The sequence below is a fragment of the Leiobunum rupestre genome, chromosome 5 (assembly GCF_980474605.1).
Source record: "Leiobunum rupestre chromosome 5, qqLeiRupe1.1.hap1, whole genome shotgun sequence".
Taxonomy (NCBI): Eukaryota; Metazoa; Arthropoda; class Arachnida; order Opiliones; family Sclerosomatidae; genus Leiobunum; species Leiobunum rupestre.
Window position 1 is genome coordinate 9,064,818 of NC_143388.1, and position 19,680 is coordinate 9,084,497.

At 36.4% G+C, this 19,680-nt stretch overlaps 1 protein-coding gene across 3 annotated transcripts in view; it reads left to right on the top strand.

Annotated features, from left to right (window-relative positions):
• LOC149943501 (gamma-aminobutyric acid receptor subunit alpha-6-like) overlaps positions 1–19,680 on the top strand; it is an 81,534-nt gene that overhangs the window by 26,805 nt on the left and 35,049 nt on the right. For all 3 annotated transcript variants that reach the window (XM_090174891.1, XM_090174889.1, XM_090174892.1), the window contains exon 2: positions 13,173–13,291. In XM_090174891.1, the coding sequence (XP_090031017.1) occupies positions 13,173–13,291 (119 nt within the window). The remainder of the gene's footprint in view (positions 1–13,172; positions 13,292–19,680) is intronic.

Sequence of the window (19,680 nt, forward strand, 5' to 3'; positions counted from 1 at the left end):
AATAGTGTATTTTTATCCTTGCTTAGCTTTAATCATTTGATTTTAATTCGAACAGACCATATTTTAAAAATGTTGTTTTCTGTAATGATATGATCAAGATTTTGTTGAATAATTAACCACTATTGGTAAGTCAAAGGGTATATAACTATAATTTATTAAACTTATAAATTTAGGTCAATTTTAAATATTTATCTTCCTACAATTTTATAATTTCGTCATTTCGGAGAGAGGTTGTGAAAACGTCTAAATTAAATAAAACCGTTAGTAAAAATACGGGCTAGCTGTGAGTATACAAAACGGGCTAGCTACTAGTATACAAAACGGGCTAACTATCAGTAAAAAAAACGGGCTAACTATGAGTATATAATACAGGCTAATTACGAAAGCCAGCGGCGGCGACATAGCATTATTTAAAAACTGTCTGAAAAGAAACAATTCTTTCGGCGAAAAATGAACAGTAAAGAACTTAAAAACGTGAAATTCAAACAACAAAATTGGCGAGGATAAACCCGGGGTTTAAGGGTTATAAAATTTTTATTAGCTCTCTCTCCCTCTCCCTCATCGCTGAGAGTGCCCGTTATAGTTCGAGTTGAAAGATGTGCCAAAAACTATATAAATCAAGAAAACCGATTGCGCTAAAAGTGTAAACTTGGGCTAGGAGCGTGTACCGGCCGAGTTATAGAGCGGATATTATATTAGAAGAGAATCTCTGACAGTGGAGAACTTACATCCAGTCGTCTCGAGGCCCCAAAGATATAATTTTTGGCCACTTTCCGTTAATGGCAAGCGTCAAATTATCCAGAGGAGCTCGCTGATTATCGAGCGCAGACTCTACCGGCTCCCCGCCTACGACCGCGCAGTCATACAGTCCTTGACCCGACTGAAGGTGGGGAAAATCAACTTACCGAGCGACAACCTTGTACCGAGATTAAAGGCTTTGATCTCCGAGTTTCCGTTCACTTTTTCATAAGGCTAGTATCGGGTGACTTCTCGGTAGCCAAGAGTAGAACGATTTTGAGGGGAAACCCACTGACAGGGGTGGGAGGGCATTTGAACGCCTGTTTGTCAGCTGCTCCGGACGGTTTTATACGTCTTGCCGCTCGTCCTCCAAATCGGGCTTTTTGGAAGGATTTTCTTCCCTCCCGTACTGAGCGCAAAGTGCATTCGTATACTAATAAGCTATTTTCCGACGCGTTTTAAGCCCTTTCCCTTTTATTAATGGGGCTTAAACCATTTCAAATTTAAAAATATTATTTGTTCCTTTTTGCGAATGAAATCGTATTTTACCCTTATTAAAGTTCATATTTATGGTGGAACAATTATTTTCGCATCTCTGCCACCGCGTGAGTAATTGGCATTAGTTACGTTAAAAACAAGTAGTAGCTTGTTTATTCAGTTTTAGATTCGTAATGGCTTTTGATGGTATTTTTCATTTAAAAGAATGTTTTTCCAACAGTATTTATAGTGAAAGTTAAACGCTTCTTAGAAAGATTAACTTCCTTTTTACCTCTCCGAGGGGACTTTGTACCCTAGGAGGGGTTATACAACCACCCTGTCTGTCTGTCTGTGGGTGGGTCTGTCTGTCAGGCCTGCGAACGCGTTCGCAATTTTCGGGGCAAAGGGTAATCACTGCGTACCCAGTTTCTTAGAATCAGGGAAAAGGTTTTTCCAAAAGCGCCCTCTTTTTGTCATTCGGTGTAGTATAATTTTTAAATCCGCCGGGATTCGAACCCAAGCCCTCTTGCACGACAGGTGAGCGTTCTATCGCAGAACCACGGATACAGTTACGCTTCACTGAAAATTAAAAACTCTTCCGAGGAGAGGTATATTTTGGCTTGCCAACTTGTTTAATAGTTCTATTTTCTTAACAAAAATGGTAACGAGAAAAATAGCAATATATGCTTGGAATTATTTATTTATTGCTTTGAAAAATTTGGTTCTATTTTGTGACGAAATTCCTGTAGTTTCTTAGAATAGAGGCAATAATATTTCGGCCTTTTACAGCTCAAAAACGCATAAACAGAACCAGAAAATTATAAAATGTCTCTTAGTAAGCAGTATTGTAAAGTGCGCATTTGCATTCGCTTTGTACCTAACAGCCTATCCCTTTACTTCAGAGAGTTATCTCGTTGTTTTGGGCCAGCGCAGATGGGGAAGGAATTCTCCGAAAGTGGCGACCTATGAGCCGAAGGGTTATAGGGAATATAACCTGCGAAGCAATTTTTATGGAACACCTCTTCAATTATGCAAATTTCCCTGTACAGTGGCGCAAAGCATTTCTAAATCCAAAGGCAAGAGTGGCCAGAGCTGCAAACGTTGGTGTTCCACACCAAATACCTGAGGTTATATTCCCTTTAAGAGCGGGGTCAAGTTTTCCGGTGACGCTGACTATTGCATCACAGTGAGTCCGCTACGATTTCTTGGAGGGCTTTCTTCTCAAGCCAATTAGGTTGGAGACCAGTAGGGTCATCCGAGGGCCCACTATATAAGCGGCATCAGAACACTGGACAAGGTCTCTTCGGTTCCGGAGTGCCAACTAGCGGACCGAATCCTTTTAGTGTGTTCTCTCTTCTAGAGAAATATATTTATATTTTCTGTTCGTGCAATGTCGAATCTGTTCACTTTGTACTTCTGTGTTTAATTAAACTCGTTGCACATTTCTTATTTACTCATTTGTTTTTCGTTATTTATCTCAATTCCCAAGCATTCGCAAATTCATTGTACCCCTGAAATCGCATTTCCCTGCTGCTTGTTTTAAGCTTGATGCAGCCTACTTCCAGGGGCTAGTAGTCCGCACTTTGAAATTCTCTTGCGCTCTTTTATTTGTAAGAAAATGGGAAAAAACAGGCATACTTCTCAATTCACGCCCTACAACTCCTTAAAAGTTTTGCATAACCTTTTGAAACACTCTGTATATTATTATAAATAAAATAGTATTTTACAGTTTGTCTCTCATACATGGTTTAAACATAAGCCGGCAATTTCCAGGCTTCACAGTATGCATCTCCCTATACCGCTGAAGTTGCTCGCTTGAAACATTTACTATACCCAGGTTCCCGATGGATTTATCAAAATATGTTTCGAAAAAAAAATAGTGACTTATCAAAACTATTTCATGCGATAAAAAACTATTTTATAAATACGAAAATATCAGTACGGAGTGTACTTTTTATATTAACACCGAGTAGCCAAATTTTTATTAATTTTCAATATTTATCCTGAGAAATATTTGTAATTGTTTGGGTATCAATGTTCGAATTGCATTTGATCGAATCAAGGAATGATCGAAAAAAAATCCGAGTGCAATTGATCGAATGGAATTTGATCGAAGCTACTATTGTAAATAAAACTACGGTTAAATACTAAACTGGGAGTAAAAATAGATAAATGGCACCTAATTTTAAATAATTAATTAAAAGCTGGATAACCGAAAACTAACCTAATTTAACCCATATTTTCATTGACAGCGTTTGGTATTTATTTTGAACGACGCGCGTTGGGAGAGCTAAATTCTAGGCAGTGTTGGGCACCGCTCATCTCATTGTGAGCGGATTTGTTATTATGAGCGAAAATGAGCGGTAAAATATCTTTTTAAAAGAGCGCAAAACAAAAATGAGAGAAGCGAAAATTTTACCGCTCAAAAAAGGGCGAAAAAATAAGAGCGAAACTTTTACCGTTCAAAAAAGAGCGGAAAAATAAGAGCGAAACTTTTACCGTTCAAAGAAGAGCGGAAAAATAAGAGCGAAAATTTTACCGCTCAAAAAAGCGGACAAGAGCAAAGATTTTACCGCTCAAAAAAGAGCGGACAAATAGGAGCGAAAATTTTACCGCTCAATTAGACGTGAGCGTGAGCGGCTCTTTGACGAAAATGCCCAACACTGATTCTAGGCGGCCAACTGAAAAACTGCCTTAAAAGGCTGCAGGTGATTGGAATTAATTCGGAGAATATTAATTAAAATATTGAACAAAGTTTCAATGATTGCATAATTAAGAGTTTATTAACAGATTTACAAAAGGCACCCGACCGTATTCGATACGTCAATGACCCGTTTTACTCAAAATACCGTGGACAACTGCCTGACAACGTACAAAATTATAATCTACCGTGCATACAAGGGGGTTGAAAATAATACCAAGTTCAATGTTTCTTTAACCTACATAATATAAAAATAAGTAACACAATTATACCTGCCTTTTTTCCAAACTTCTCGTTTCTAGATGGTTTACATTATTATTGACCGTCATTATACCAAACAGATAATTTAGACAGTTTTTTGCGTGTTGATTATTTTAATTAATATTCACCGAATTAATTCCAATTACCTGCACCCATTTTTTTTACAAAATTATATTTTATACTTTAACGTCAGATGAAATATTACTATAAACCAAAAGCAAATAAGTTCGGTCGCGTAACTTTTCTACACAGCGACGTCTAACTTATCTTCCTCTTATCAGATTCGATTCTGGGTATCTCGATCGCCAATCCAGCGCTCATCTTCCAAACCACAGTGGTTCGAAAGCTATTTAAATTTTTTATTTAATAAAGCACTTTTTTAATAAACAAAATGGTTACTACATTTTCCTTTCGATCTAATTAAACAACATTTCATACTACAAAATTGCTACTAAAATATCGAACAAAGCAGTATTGAAATACCATTCGATCAATTCTAAAAACATTAAAAGTCTGATCGAAAACTGCATCGATCAAAAGCAATTCGATCATTTGATTTTCGATTAATTCGGGATGAATTCGACCAATTGGACCTGTACCATCGGATATGACATACATAATCAGGGTTCATACAATATTTCAAAAACCATTTTCCTGATATTTCCAGGCTTTCCAGAGTAGTTTTGAATATTTTCCAGGTGTACTTTTTAAAACAATAGGCGTCTCTAAAATGTTAAAAGCATTACTGTTACACTTTCTTATATAATATAGTCAAGATTGAACGTATGAATTCAATACTAAGTAATAATTTCAGTAATACTAAAACAAATTGCACATAATTTGGAGTTCTCATAATTATTTTCCCTGATTTCCCGGATTTTTAAGGAAAATTTTCATTTTCCCTGATATTTCCCTGACTTTTTTGCTTTAAATAAATTTCACTGAAATTTCCAGGTTTTCACTGTTTTCCATGTTTGTATGAACCCTGATAATATATGTAAAATAAATATCTAACTAAGTCTTATCTAGGCCATTAAAATGAAGAATGTACCTTCGCCGGCTTGACAAATCGTGGATGTGAACACGGCATCAAGGCTAATTTTCATTGTCTAAATATTTACATTCCAGTAGCATAGCCAAGATCTTAGTTCGAATGAGAACGCAACTAAAAAGTATATATAAAAATAAATGTACATACAACCCTACGTTTCGGGGTGGAATGTGCCCCTTGAGCCTCATTCCCGTCTTCGTCTCGGTTACAATCTATAAGAATAAAATAATATTTTCCCCGATGTAATGGTCATATAGAAAGTTAGAATATTAAGATTGTTTCTTTCGAAAAGTCTTTTGAAAAATCAGTGGGATAGAGGGATGGGTAACTTACTCGTTAGAGATAAATTATTTACTTCTGGCAGAACGAATCTTTCGCTATAAATTCGAACTAAGTTGATGTCCTTTAAATATAAAAACTTATTTCTTGCATTTCAGTTTTGAATTTACCATTGAAACGATAAATATTCTAGCCCGTCGAGTTTAGCTACGATTAATGGTACATTAAAACACGAGATTGTTAGGACGATAAATAAATTTTTTAAGTACTTCCTGGTGGTATACTTCAGCCGCGATGAAATAAGGTGTAGCAGAGTGATATTGACGTATCACGTGGAAGCGAGGAAACACCTGGAAAATAGTAACCTTTTACCGTGTAAAAAAATGTTTATTTCAGTATACCGGGATTCAAAGAACGCGCGCGACTCTCACGTCATGTTTGTATCAAATTTTCGAGCGGCTTTTCGTTAGTTCCGCATCTTTATTAAGAAGGTCTCCTTCGAGAAATAAGATTTGAAGGAAGAATCCCAGAGGGAAAAAAAGAGAAGAAGCTTGGAAGAAACTCAAGAGATTATTTTTGGGGTTTAGTACAACTTTTGCGGGGGAGATTCGTTGCCAAAAAATACGGTAATTGCACCGTACGTTCCACCGGCAACTGGTTACCTTACAATTACGGCAAGGCCAATGAGATGGTAAACACTTTCGGCTTCTTCCCATCCTTTACTCAACTGTCACCTTAGTCTTGCTCGATCAAACGCTACCTACTTTATTCACGGGTCCCACTTTACCTCTCTTTCCTCGCTCGGTCTACTTTGGGAGGCTTCTCTCTCAGCACCGTGTCTTTAAATAAGAACCCCCCCTCCTAAACATTGAGTTTAAGCCAATCTCTTGGATTTCAAACGCTTTGATGTTAGACTATAGGCCTTAACCCTCTTGCGCACGTTTCGCACGTTTCTTCAATTTCTTTTGATGTATTATTTTGGTACCAACCTTCGTATACAGTTCAGTCTTTCGGTCTCCGATGTTAGTACGTGTTTTTAGCCCTAGAGGCGCTGACGCGAGTGCTCGATCTATTTCAATTTTCATAGCGTAATGGATGGTTAGATACTCTTTATGAAACTGAGCTTTATTTTTAAATAATTGGACTTGGTGATATTTGGCAAATGTGTTTTTTCTTTTGGTATTCCAAATCATAATCTGTATAATAAGCATCTTCATTCGGCACATTTCGCAATCAGACTTGTAATACAGACATAGAAACACGAAAAATATTCCTCGCGTTCGCAAAGGCTTAACGCGTTTTATGAGCTAGTTTATTTAAATTTTAATTTGAACGTGTATTTCTTCTATTAAAGTACTTAATTATCTTATTACAATTAACATTAAAGATTTTTACTTTTACAAACCTTCCACATTCACAAAGGCTTAGTGCCTTTCATAAAATGTTCCGCTCCGACTGCCTACCGCAAATTCGAAAAGGCTTAGCGCATTTTATGAGCTAGTTTTTGCATATTGAGACCCATGAGTAAATTTTCTTTTAAAAAATTTTACATTTTGGCCATTTTTCAGATTAAAGCATTTTCTGCACTCTGTTTAAATATACTCTGCTAATCGCAGCGTAGTTTATATTGGCATACGGAACTGAAAATAAACTTAACATTCGAAACCGGGCCCTTCGAAAGATACGAGCCCTAGGCATTTGCCTATTTTGCCTAGGCCAAAACGCAGCCCAGACTGGTAACTACAGTTTCTATTCCTTTTTTTGTTTTATCTTTGACTCTTTCCCTGTCAAAAGTGTACAGTCTCTTAACGAATTTTATAATTCTGTGGAACGTCTTATTATTACTTTTACCTTCGAGTCATTGTGTAAACGTTTCTTTGATATACAGGTATAGAAACATGTTTGCAATCAGGGTTGGACATAAGGCACTAGTCACGGCATTTGACTACTAAAATAAATGCTTTGACTACTAAAATTAATCGACATCTGGGGGCTCACTAGTCAATTTGACTAGTGAAAAATTGACCTAAATATTCATAAATAATGGCGAATATGGCGTATCATAAATTCATCATTCATCAATCCCATTTTATTTAAAACAAATCACAACATGCTTGTAGAGCTTGTAGAAAATCAAGCATCCCAATAGTCCACTGCACCTCATACAAGTTCTGATTCAGAATCTCTATCTGAAATTAATGCGCCATTTGATGATATTATCAATGGAAATATTTTCAACTAGTCAAAGACTTTAAGTAGTGAAAAAAATTGTGATTGGCCAAAGTCATGTAACTCAAGTGATCATAAACTTCTATTTTAATTCTGACGGGTAAAGCAAAATGTTGGCTGCTCTTACACCGGCGTTTGAATTTGATCTGTTTCACGCGCTAGTTTCCAGAATAGGATTGGTCGTATCTGCTGCCACGGGCTAAATTCGGGTCGAATTTTCCAAACGGCGCGCCGGTGTGGCCTTTTAAAAGGCTTGGCGTATTCTATGATCGGGTTTTTTTTCGCATTTGGTAGATTGCTTTTAGAATTTAATGTTTTACTTGCAAACGTGCTACAGTTATAACACTCGGCCAGTAGAGGTTTCATTCTATATGGAAGAAGAATGTCGTCTACTCGTCAAGGCACCGTAGGGCTAGGATTCAACCTTAAATATATCAGAGCGTCGCCAAACTCTAGAGAAAACTAAAAAGATACGAAAAAGGGGGCGCATAATAACATGGTTGTCTAACTCGATTTAAATATCGGTTCACGCCTATGCTGATCGTTATTTCATTTTCAACCTTTTTAGAAATACTGCACGTGTGGAATAATTTTGCAAATCAGAGAGTAATGGACAGGTTGAAGCCTCGACTTTGCTATTCTTAACATCGACTGCTTCACATCTGTATTTCTTTGGCTAAGAACAGAGCTGTTTTCAGGATTTTGTAGGCCCTGGGCACAATGCAATTTGGTGCCCTTCCAGACATTGGCATTACTTGTGGGAGCGTTAACGGTAGCATTAATTAGACATAAATGTATAGCTATGGTTATGATATCCACAACACCTACATAGTTTTCATTAATCGAATAATATGTGATTTTTTTGCAGTAATATTATTCTATCTAGTTGAAAGATCAGAAGCTGTACAATATTAACGTACACATTAAATCGTTGCTCTGCTATTTACAACTGAAACTTATTTTGTGCACCAATGTGGGGCCCCCTTTGTGATAAGGCCTTTGGCCCCTGATGCCCATGGCTTAAAACGGTACCAGCTAAAAGTGTTAAAGCTGCGATTTTCACTAGTGCAAAAACGCCACCACGTTAAGCGTCGACGCAAAAAATCTCAGTTAGGCCTAATAAATATTTTTCGCCGCCATGGCGTTTTTGCAATAGAGAATAGCAGCCTTTAACGCTACAACGAAGGCGATGATGGTGGCTGGAGTTCTCATATTTATAATTAGGAAAGAGGAGGGTTCACGGTTAGTTTAGAATTTTAAGATTGTCATGGATTAAAAGGGCGCTTGAGGAGTTGGAAAGGGCAGTGATCAGTTTGTATTCCGGAGGTCAACAGTCAACTAAAGCATAAATTAACTTAAACATTGTAATAATAACGCGTATATTAACAGATTCAAATACGGGTACCAAATAAACTAGCTACGGACCCGAGTTTCACGCCTTGGGAGAAAGTGGACCTTTTAGAATGCGGAATAAATTTATCTTATAGAAAGTTTTGACAAGTTGAAGGTTATTATCCCTGTGAGGGATTTGAATAATGTATGGGTAATTCCCTCAGGTAAATTCACTTAGGCCCTACACGTTTCCCGACTTTAACCGGAGCCCCGCGCCGTTTTTACCTATAAGTACGTATACAATGTGACTGATATAAATTGAAACACTGTACGCATTCTTTCTGTGACAAACGGATAATGCAAATGGACCATTGTGTTTCGAAGATTCAATACATCACGTTGAATAGACGACTAGGAGCTTTCGAAACTCTTTCGTACGGATTTTAGTTTTCTTGCCTATCACGCGCTATAGAAAGTTTATATCAGCTTAGTCCTGCAGAGATACTGTTTCTAGATTTTTTTGCAGGTTTTTAAAGTATTGTTTTCATATTTAAGCTTATCAAAAATTATATTGAGGTCTGAATCATTTGAAATTAAAAGTTTCATTATAAATTATTAGTATTTTCCCCAAATTTCGAAACGCTAATTTCTACAAGAGACGCGAAGGGTAACTTAAAATATTTACGAAATGGACTTACTGAAATGCTTCAGTAGAGCTCGGCGAAACAGATAAATTAACCGCTAAAGTTTTGATTAACCATAAAAATTACGATTAACTGTTTATCCATGGATATTGTCCACGGCTATATAGCAATTTAATAATCGTAAAATAATAGTTTTTTCCCGGATAATTTTCATTTGTGGATAAAAATAAATAAAGTGATTATTTCTTATCCAAACGCCTAGCTCTACTTCCTAGTAAACGTTTGATAAATTCCGGATGGATTTAATGACCTTGTGGTAGTTCCAACGGCCAACTAATCAGATTATTCAGGTCATTATTCTCAGATAGCTGAAGATAATAAGATAATAAGATCAGGTTTATCTTTTACATAGCAATCTGATCTCAAATTGTATCTGATTCATTATACTAAATAACCGATCTGAACTGATCCAGTATATTCCATCTCACCAAGATTCAGTTAACTGAACAGTTGACTTATACGTTTAGTACGTGTATATAGCCTTGAAAAAAGGAAATCAGAATAAGCAGTAATAAAATTTTTTAAAATAATTTAATCGGAAGATATGTAAAATCATAAGCCTATCATAAGGTCCCCATAAGTAAAGGTCTAGCATAGAGCCCCATGTTTACGGAATTGTCCATTCGAGAGGAAAATGAACGTACGACGATAGGGCAGTAGCGACATCTTCTTTTTCAAAATTTCTACAACTAAAATATTATCTTACTTGGTAGAGCAGCCACGCTCGGGTTGATAAATGCCACACAAAACGCGTCGGAATCTCAAATTTGAGAAAAATAAATAGGTTCAGAAACACAACTCTTATTTCCAATAGCCAGTTTTAGGTTCTGATGAATCATTTTGCAAAGATAAGTGTTAATTTCAAGTTTTAAAGCGATAAAATTGTAAATAAAGCTTGGCTACGGTGCTGAGGGCTCGCGGCGGAGATTCCTGCCGCGTTCATAATGCATTTCGCGAAATTTATTTCCGAAATGCATAGTTGAGGACGTAGCCACTAGGAGGATCAGATTTTAAATACCCACCTCTTAATAACGGGTATATGATCGTCAAAAATTTGGCCTAGTCCTTTGCTTATGGGGACCTTATGATAGACTTATGGTAAAATCGTCAACTGCGAGGCATCTGAAATTTGCTCACAATCTGTCTGTCGGTGTAAAATGAATTCATAACAATTCCAAATTAAAATAATCTGATTTGCATTGTGACACATCAACTGATCTGATAATATCTCAATGTAAATGCGTATAATTCGATATCTAAAATATCGTGATAGTTTCCTGAGATCAGGTAAATCAACCTTTATCAGGGAATCGGTTGAAGACACTACCTTGTTGAACCATAAAACTAATTGTAGACATATTTGCAGGTACCATAAGTCTATGATATTGGTCCATAAGTTTGTCAATTTTAGGAATCACATCACAAGAAGAAAATATCCCCCTAGCGAAGCGCTGTCAAAGGCTACGCGTGACGCGTTAGCAAGCGGAAGCCCGTAATGCAGTCTGTCTTGTGAATAGCTCTCAATAATACTTTTGCATGTGAAGAATTGTAAGTGTCACACTTATGTAACAATATTATATACTTATGGTGGTACTTATTGTAGACAGCGTTTCTGGCACGTATTATAGACAGCGTTTGTGGCACTTATTGCATACAGCATTTGTGGCACTTATTGCAGACAACGTTTGTGGCACTTATTGCAGACAACGTTTGTGGCACTTTTTGCAGACAGCGTTTGTGGGGAATTATGATTGTGACTTTTTTCTACGTACTAACATTGCTAGGACTATCGAATGCCACCCAAGAAAACCACGTATTGTGCAAAATCAATGAGGTAGAATAAATAGAGATCCACACAAATCTGGGATTCGCGGGACACATTTTATTTGAGTAGGAGAATTAGGCTTAAGTTTCAACTTTATCCAAACGTGTTAGCACCATCTGTTTCTATAAGCAGACACTTTTGCCAAATATATTAAGGTTTAGTTTTTTAATAACACGATAGATGGCACCAACACAATTTGATTAATATCATTTACTAGGCCTAACTCTCCAACTCAACAAATACTGTCCCGGGAAACGGTAGGTCCTGGAAGGTGGATTTGGATCTCTATTTATTCTACCTCATTGGTCAATTCCAGTCCTTTCCTTGAACTATAATGTGAATATTAATGGCTGAAACACTCCCACTTTGTGGACAACTGAAAAAGCTTTTGCCCTAATAAATAACAAAATGGCGTACATCCTTTGGAAATTACGATCAAGTTCCTCAGCCTTCAGTAGCGGTAAACCGACTCGTAGTTTTGTAGTCGCTTTTATCGGAATGATATTATTAATTTTTCTTGTTTACTAGCTCGTACATCGTCCTGGAAACAGGCTCGCGCCAGCCCATAATAATATATATAAGTAGCGCGGTGCTTCAGTCGAAAACCCTGTATTGTTGAGTAAAGAGCGATAATGACATCTTGGTGGCTCGCTCCTTATATTTTAAGACTCCTTTACAAATGGTCAACGCTTAGAGCTAAATTGGCTGCGCAGCTCTGATAAATGACCGTCTAAATATGGAGGAAAGCCCCCTCGAGCCAGTCGCCAAAACGTGCACCGCCGAGTCAAAGGAAAAAACCGTACCCTATTCACTAACTTTCAAAGGGACTAACTCGTCTTGTCGGGTCAAATGTACTGTTCATGATAGGTATGATCAGAAGATTATAACATTTTTCTTACGATAGAAATATCCATCTACGTCATTAAAATGAAACGTCTACCTTGAGCCACTTTTCAATGGTTGCGGATTTCGTATAGGGCTCGGGGAAACGGATAAATTAACCGCCAAAATTAATTTTAAAAATTCAATTAACTGCTTATTTAAGGATATTAAATAAGATTTAAAGAAATGAACGAAAAATTTTTTATCCGAACGCCGAGCCCTAATTTTGAACATCGCACCATGTCTAACGATGTAAAATGTTACAATTACACTCTGGAATGCTATTATATTATTTAAAAACCATATTTTCGAAAGTGAATATCGGACGTGTTTTGAAAATTCAACGGGAGCCGGCGAAGTTAAGTGTCTCGATCAAATAACATAAGCGGGATAGGAGGCTGGACACTTCTCTAGTAAGGGGATACGTTATGTACTTCTGGTACTAACTGTACAGGCCTAGTTCGCAAAAGCGGAAATATCCAATGCGCTGTGAGACGGCACAATGCTAAAAATATAATTTTTGAAGGCAAGGAGAGCGGAATTGACAAGGAAAAGGACCCAATTTTCTCTTTTCTGTACGGCTGAAGGAATTTGATGAATGTGGGGATTGGGTAGTGGCTGATATTAGGCAATGGTGGGTCCTATCCCCTGGCGCGTTCCGTATTAATGAATGTCCGTCATTTTGTTTCGCAGGTGCACCAGCGACGTCGAACAGGATAAAATCGCTGACTTGGTAGCCAATGTGTCGGATCTCTTAAACACTCTACTGGCCGAGGAAAACTACGATCGACAGATAAGGCCGGGATTCGGAGGTTAGTCCCATTTATCTCAATTTTATTGCCGTGATTTGTTCTTCGCTTTCAAGGGATACGCGTTAGGCGCTTTCATATAACCTATACAGTAATTCGCTAGCAACTATTAATTCACACAACCTAGACTGTCTAGACGTGCAAACCAAATTTGATTCCGACATTTTAGCCAAAAGTGTGCAAATCCAAATTTGAATTTGATAAAAATTGTAATCCAAAATGTGTTATATTCAATTAAATTGATATGTACGAAATTCCACTTTCTTCAAATAGTTCTTTCTATAAAGTAACATGGCCTTCTTGTTTTAATGTAGCTCTTACGTCACCGTATTTACCTTCTCCAACACTAGGAGCGCGCGCTCGCATCACGAGGAGCTTCCTATTTTTAACGCTCGTGCAAATCGCGCGTGCTAAGATAATTCTGCCAAAGCCAAGTCTTGTGACGTAAGAGCAACATGTTATACTTCTACTTTTAACAAGTTGGATAAGCGTAAAAATTTATAGAAATAACTATTTGATCAAAATTACTTGATACAAACAGAATTAGGATGTGTGTTGATTACAGTTGAATGAAATTTTGGTGTGTGTGCTTAAAAAGGTGCGATGGAAATGAGGGTTGCTTTAAAAAAATGTCGTTACGGCGACAGTCGTAACAGAAGTTAAATTGTGTTAGACAGTTAAAGGTCGCGGTGTCGGCCCCTTTGAAAAATGAAAACGAGACTTATGGGAAAAAACGTAGTTGATTTGAGTATGAAAAGGCGTTTCAATACATGCCACTCCCTCCCCCCCCCCTACGCGCATGTGCGAGAGTCACTGAATAAATTTAATAATAATAATAATCACCACCTTAAGCCTAAGTCATCATGCGTAGGAGGGTGGTGGCAAGCCCTTCATGCCACGCTAAAGTTGACGAACTTTTTAGTTTCAGGAGGCACGTGTGAAATTGAACGAGCCCTTCTCTATTGAAATATTAAGCAGCACGCGCTTTAACATATCACGCGTTTACAAGTTTGTCCTGGCTCTTTGTATTACCATCATAGAGATGGAAAATAAATAGAGGCACTATTGGATCTGGCGAAGTTGACCGCGAGTGCCGACCCCCTTTTCGCCAATGTAGGAAGCCATGAGATGGGCAGATTACGTGGCGCCATCGACGCGCGGTGAAATGAAATACATTATGCCTTTTGGAAAATCAACTGTCATTTGATGTAAAAAAAGGAATTATAGATGGCGTTGCAAATTCTGTCCATCTCCGCTTTCATACATGCGTTAGGGGGGGGGGGTGAATTTTCCTGGTCAAAAACAGGGGTGCTTTAACGCGGTAATCTTCCCTCTATTTCTTTTCTATCTCTATGATTACCATGGGCCAAGAATCTGAAGGGACTCACTGTTTAGGCTTTAAAAAGCACGCGTGAATACTGGGAATAGGAAAATCACGGTTAATTTTAGTTTAATGTGGACAAACGTGGCGTTGCTGAAGTCGATTACCGTCGTAGTTTCATATAGAAGCTGGAGCGTTCACGTTCAATTTTGACCAAATGGTGCCGTTGTTGTCGGTTAAATGATTAGGCTTAGTAAGTTTTAAACCTTTTATTTTGGAAATTGAGCCTTTAAAAGTTTAAATAATGGTAATTAACCATTGTGTTAAGTAAAAATAACCAGTAAGCCGCGTATGGCTGAGGTTTTCCAATCAAATTTATTGGACTCCATATCATTTCTAAACTTAAAAAATTTAATGAACCAAGCCTAACCTCGCACGTACCGTCTCCTAAGCCCCAACTCGCAGTGATATAGTTGAACAAAATTCTTGAGGCGCTTCAAAGCGGCTGATGTACCTCAGTAAGCCTTCCAATTTAGGCCACGCCTACCGTGTCAAAATATAGGGAAAAGTGAGTCCCCTGAAATTCTTGGTCCATGGTATTACTAAGCCTATAGCAAATCGTTGAACAGGTTTTATTTAAACGTCTATTCCAATCGGTGTCTTTGGCTAGCCAGGCTAGTTTGATAACCGAACAACTGACTTACGCTTTTGCAACGTAAGTTTAAGCTAAAAGATATACGGTTTTATTGAAACACCTATTACAAAATGACTTAAATATATATCGACGTTCTTCTGAATTTTAGAATCTAAGTACTAATTTTATCAAATCGCTGAAATTTCAGTGATTTAAAAAAGATAAGTATGAAAGAAGGTTCATTTACCAAAAGCTCCCGTTGAAATTGGTTTCAATAAAATATTACCCCGTACTAGAAATACATTAAATTCTAAAAATAGGTTTCTAAATATAGAAATTGTCGACTTTTAAAATGATAGGTTTCTTTAATTGAAAGATGCTATGCTCTTATTATAGTTTTTTCAGTTTGGTTATGAGGAAAACCAAAAATATGTGGAAGAAGTCCCACAGGTTAGCAAAATAAAATAATTAAAATCAAAACATAATATAACTTATCCGTATACAGGGTTGCCACAGTTTTTTCATAATCAAATTCCCTGACTTTTCCAGGTTTTCCCTGACCATCTCTGGAGATTTTCCCTGACTTATTTTGTGCCAATATTTTGTATTTTTTAACCTATATTTTAGTAAAAGTTTCCTATTTGCAACCGAAATTTAATTGTCTGACATTTCCCTGAGTTTTGGACTAATTTTTAAAATTTCCTGACTTTTCCCTGATTTTTATACCGTTATTCAAATTCCCTGACTTTTCCAGGGATTCCGGGTTTTCCAGGTACCGTGGTAACCCTGTTATAATCATAGATTAAGAAAGAGCTTCGTTAAATTTGCATATATTTTCAAAACGTTTTTTAACTTCTCCTACCACCCATAAACGTTTTAATGACGAACAGGAAATGACGTCAAATTTGTTATATACCTTGCAATAGTTAGTGTAGGGAGCCGTTGGCTCGCGTGGCATGAAGGGCTTGCCACCACCCTCCTACGCATTGTAACCCGGCCACCTGAATTAAAGGCTTCAAAAGTCGCTTGATGACTTAGGCCTAAGGTTGTGCCTAGCTGATATGGTTTTAGAATTAACTGGCATAGTTATAAGAACCTTCAGATACAGTTTAAAATGAACAGAGCGGTATTTTATAAATCTTGTAATTGTAATAACGTAATTGCGTTAATTACAATTTTTCTAACAGAGGAAGATAATTGTCCTAATCGATGAACTCTCTTCTTCTATCTGTTTCCCATTAAAGAGCCTCTAATGCTTATGATATATGGCCGGTATTTTTTAAACCCTTTCTTTTGTCGGGGTCATTCGGGTCACTGGACAGCGAAATAAAAGAAGGCGCAAATAAATCGGAAGTTTCTAAATGCCCCGAACCGGCTGGCCAGCGTGTCCATAGTGCTTTCGTATTAAAAAAGGCAGAGTCGTTAATTACCACAATCAATATTGATTTTTCTTAAGACCCCATTTTTAATTAAAATCAGCCAGCAAGCCTCTGCCGCTCCTCTTTTAATATATATTCTTTTAATTTTTATTTTTGACCTTTATAATGGCGTGCGTAAGTGGCCTCATTTTTGGTTAATTATTTTACCAGGACCTTGCGCCTTCAAATTTATCGAGCGCTATTTTTGGAAACAATCGCCTCCACTCTTCACCGGAAACTTTTAATTTGCTTTTATTATTTTGAATTATGCTCTGCCGTAGTTTATATTTTAAGGAATTTTCCAATCACGTGAGAACTGTATTTTTTTTTTTTAAATTTGCTCTGACAAATCGTTGAGATTGGAACACGCAAAATTCCGACTACCATTACAGTTTCTGTGGTCCAGATTTTCGTAAGACACGCTCAGAATATTATTGTCTTTTGATGATTTTGTGGGATTAGGATTCCATTATTAGACCGAGCGTGTATGTATCGTTTAGATTGATCCGGTTTTAATGCTGAACGTGGCAGCGAGATATAGCTGATGCTAAAATGTACTACACTTTGATCTTAATCGAACAACGAAGTAGCTTATTATTAAATTAAAGTAGTTTATATGAACTAACTATTTTGTTGATACAAAAATATATTTAAAATTGATCTTAACAAAATGACGTAAGCTTTTTATTAAATTTCAAAGAACATTATTTGACGCGAAAAGATACTACACTTTAATCTTAGCTAAACTACGAAACAACGAAAAAGTGTATTATTAAATTTCAAAGAAAAGTATTTCATAGTAATTTATCTATTTTGTTGGTGCCAAAATATACTACAAATTGATCTAATTTCTTTGTAATGAAATGTTCTTGAAAATATAAAGTTTGATATATTTAATTCACCAAAGAGCTTTTACTGCACTATTTCCCTGTTTAAAAAGTTGGCAAACGTATGACTTATAGTTTCGCTTATTTTATTGAAAATAATCAATTAATCTCGCTTACTACGCGTTAAATAATGTACAAGTCTTTTCATTTTTCGCGTATATCTAAAATAATTGAAAATTTAAAAAAAATTTAAATTTAAAAAAAAATAAAATTTAAAAAAAATTTAAATTTAAAAAAAATTAAAATTTAAAAAAAATTAAAATTTAAAAAAATTAAAATTTAAAAAAATTTAAATTAAAAAAAAATTAAAATTAAAAAAAATTTAAATTAAAAAAAAATTTTAATTTAAAATTTAAGGACACGCATTAAACATTTTCCATTTACGCGAATTTGTTTCCGCGCCAAACAAGAGCCCTGACATATTTTCCAAATTAGTCATGAACAATAAACGTTTGAATAAAATTGAAATTCTTGGAACAGACGTGCTGGAAATGTTTATTTTAGAAGCCGAGGGGACGCCGTGACCCGGCCAAAATGCTCGCCAGATTTTGAAAAATGGAACGAGTGAGGCTGCACTCTCGAATAGTTCGAGTAACGGCTTCGTAATAGATGAGACAGCTCATCAGAATTTACCTTGTATTTTTAAAGCCGGTGAAATCTTATCAGGCTGGCTGCTATCTCAACGTCATATTTCTCGGCTCCCAATTCTCATTCGTTACGCTTCATTTCGGTATGTTCCACATCCCCCTCCACCCCAACCCTGGAATTTATTTTCCGCTGCGAAAAGAAACGTTGCTTCTTTAGCTTTTTACCGCGTGGTAAAAATCACGTTGTTCGTTTGGTTTTTAAGATGCTTATCACTTTTCTTTTTTGAAAATATTTTAAAGTTTTCATCAATTTATTCATAAAGATAAATGTTATTTAATTTTGTATTTGATGCGGCTTGCAATTTCTTAATTTTCACGCGTATCGCAAGTTAGATACAATGAATCCTAGGAGCAATAAACACAGCACCCCACACAAGGAGAACGCAACCCGTCAAAAGTCGTGCATTTTCTTGCGTACAGTTTTCATTGGTTAGAAGATTTAGTGCCCGCTGCCGTCGGAAGGGGAAAATTCGGAAATTGTCTTCCCCCTTTCCGTAAAACGTGCAGCGTAAAGGTTCGTCCAATGAAATTTGTACGCAACACTGCGTTAGTGTGTTTAAAGGCTAGCTGCGTTCTCCTTGTGTTTGTTGCTCCTAGATTAAACTTATTTTCATGGCTAGTCTCTTTAAATTTCATTACTCAAAAATAGCACTCACCGATTTAAATTGTGTTGTAAGGTCTGGTGTGACCGTGGCTTTATACATTATTTGGTGATTAACGTTTTTCTGTCAATCATATTCATCAGGCAGGTTGTTATTATGGCATTACTTAAATATGGACCACTAGCTTCAATAGCCACTATAGAGGTCGGCGGAACGAATAAATTAACCGGCAAAATTTCGATTAACAATAACTGTTTTTATGAACATTTTATACGAATAAACAACAATTTAACATGCAAAAATATTCGGTTTTTTCGTATATTTTTCGGAAAATTTGCGGTTATGAATAAAAATAAATAATTGGATAATTTCTTATTCAAACGCCGATCTCTATTAGCCACGGTCACACGACCGGCTAAATCAGTTCAATACTGATTTTAAAACTAGCTATTGTAAAACGACTTCAATGCCTGCTACTATTTTTCGCTAAAGCAGGGTATACCATACAAGCATGGACTGTTGTCCAATACAACCTTTGAGTAAGTTTTGTTCCTTAAATTTTTTTATCGTCGGGTACCTTAATGTACCAAAAAAGTTAGTAAAGAAGTGCTTTATATGTTTATAACTTAAATAACTATCCGCCGAACTATATTCGCACTCCTTCTCAAAACAGGTTTACAAAAATATCTTGTAAACGATATCATAATCGATTAAGACCCCCTCGAACCATTAAATCATCAATAAATCTGATTAAAATTAAATCTATAGCTTTGGTTGTATAAAGATTAAAAATTATTCAATCATGATAAATTTTTAAAGCTTGATCTTCCCTTTGGACAAAATCTAGTGATTTAGTAGGCTTTAACTAAAATGTACCGTGCCT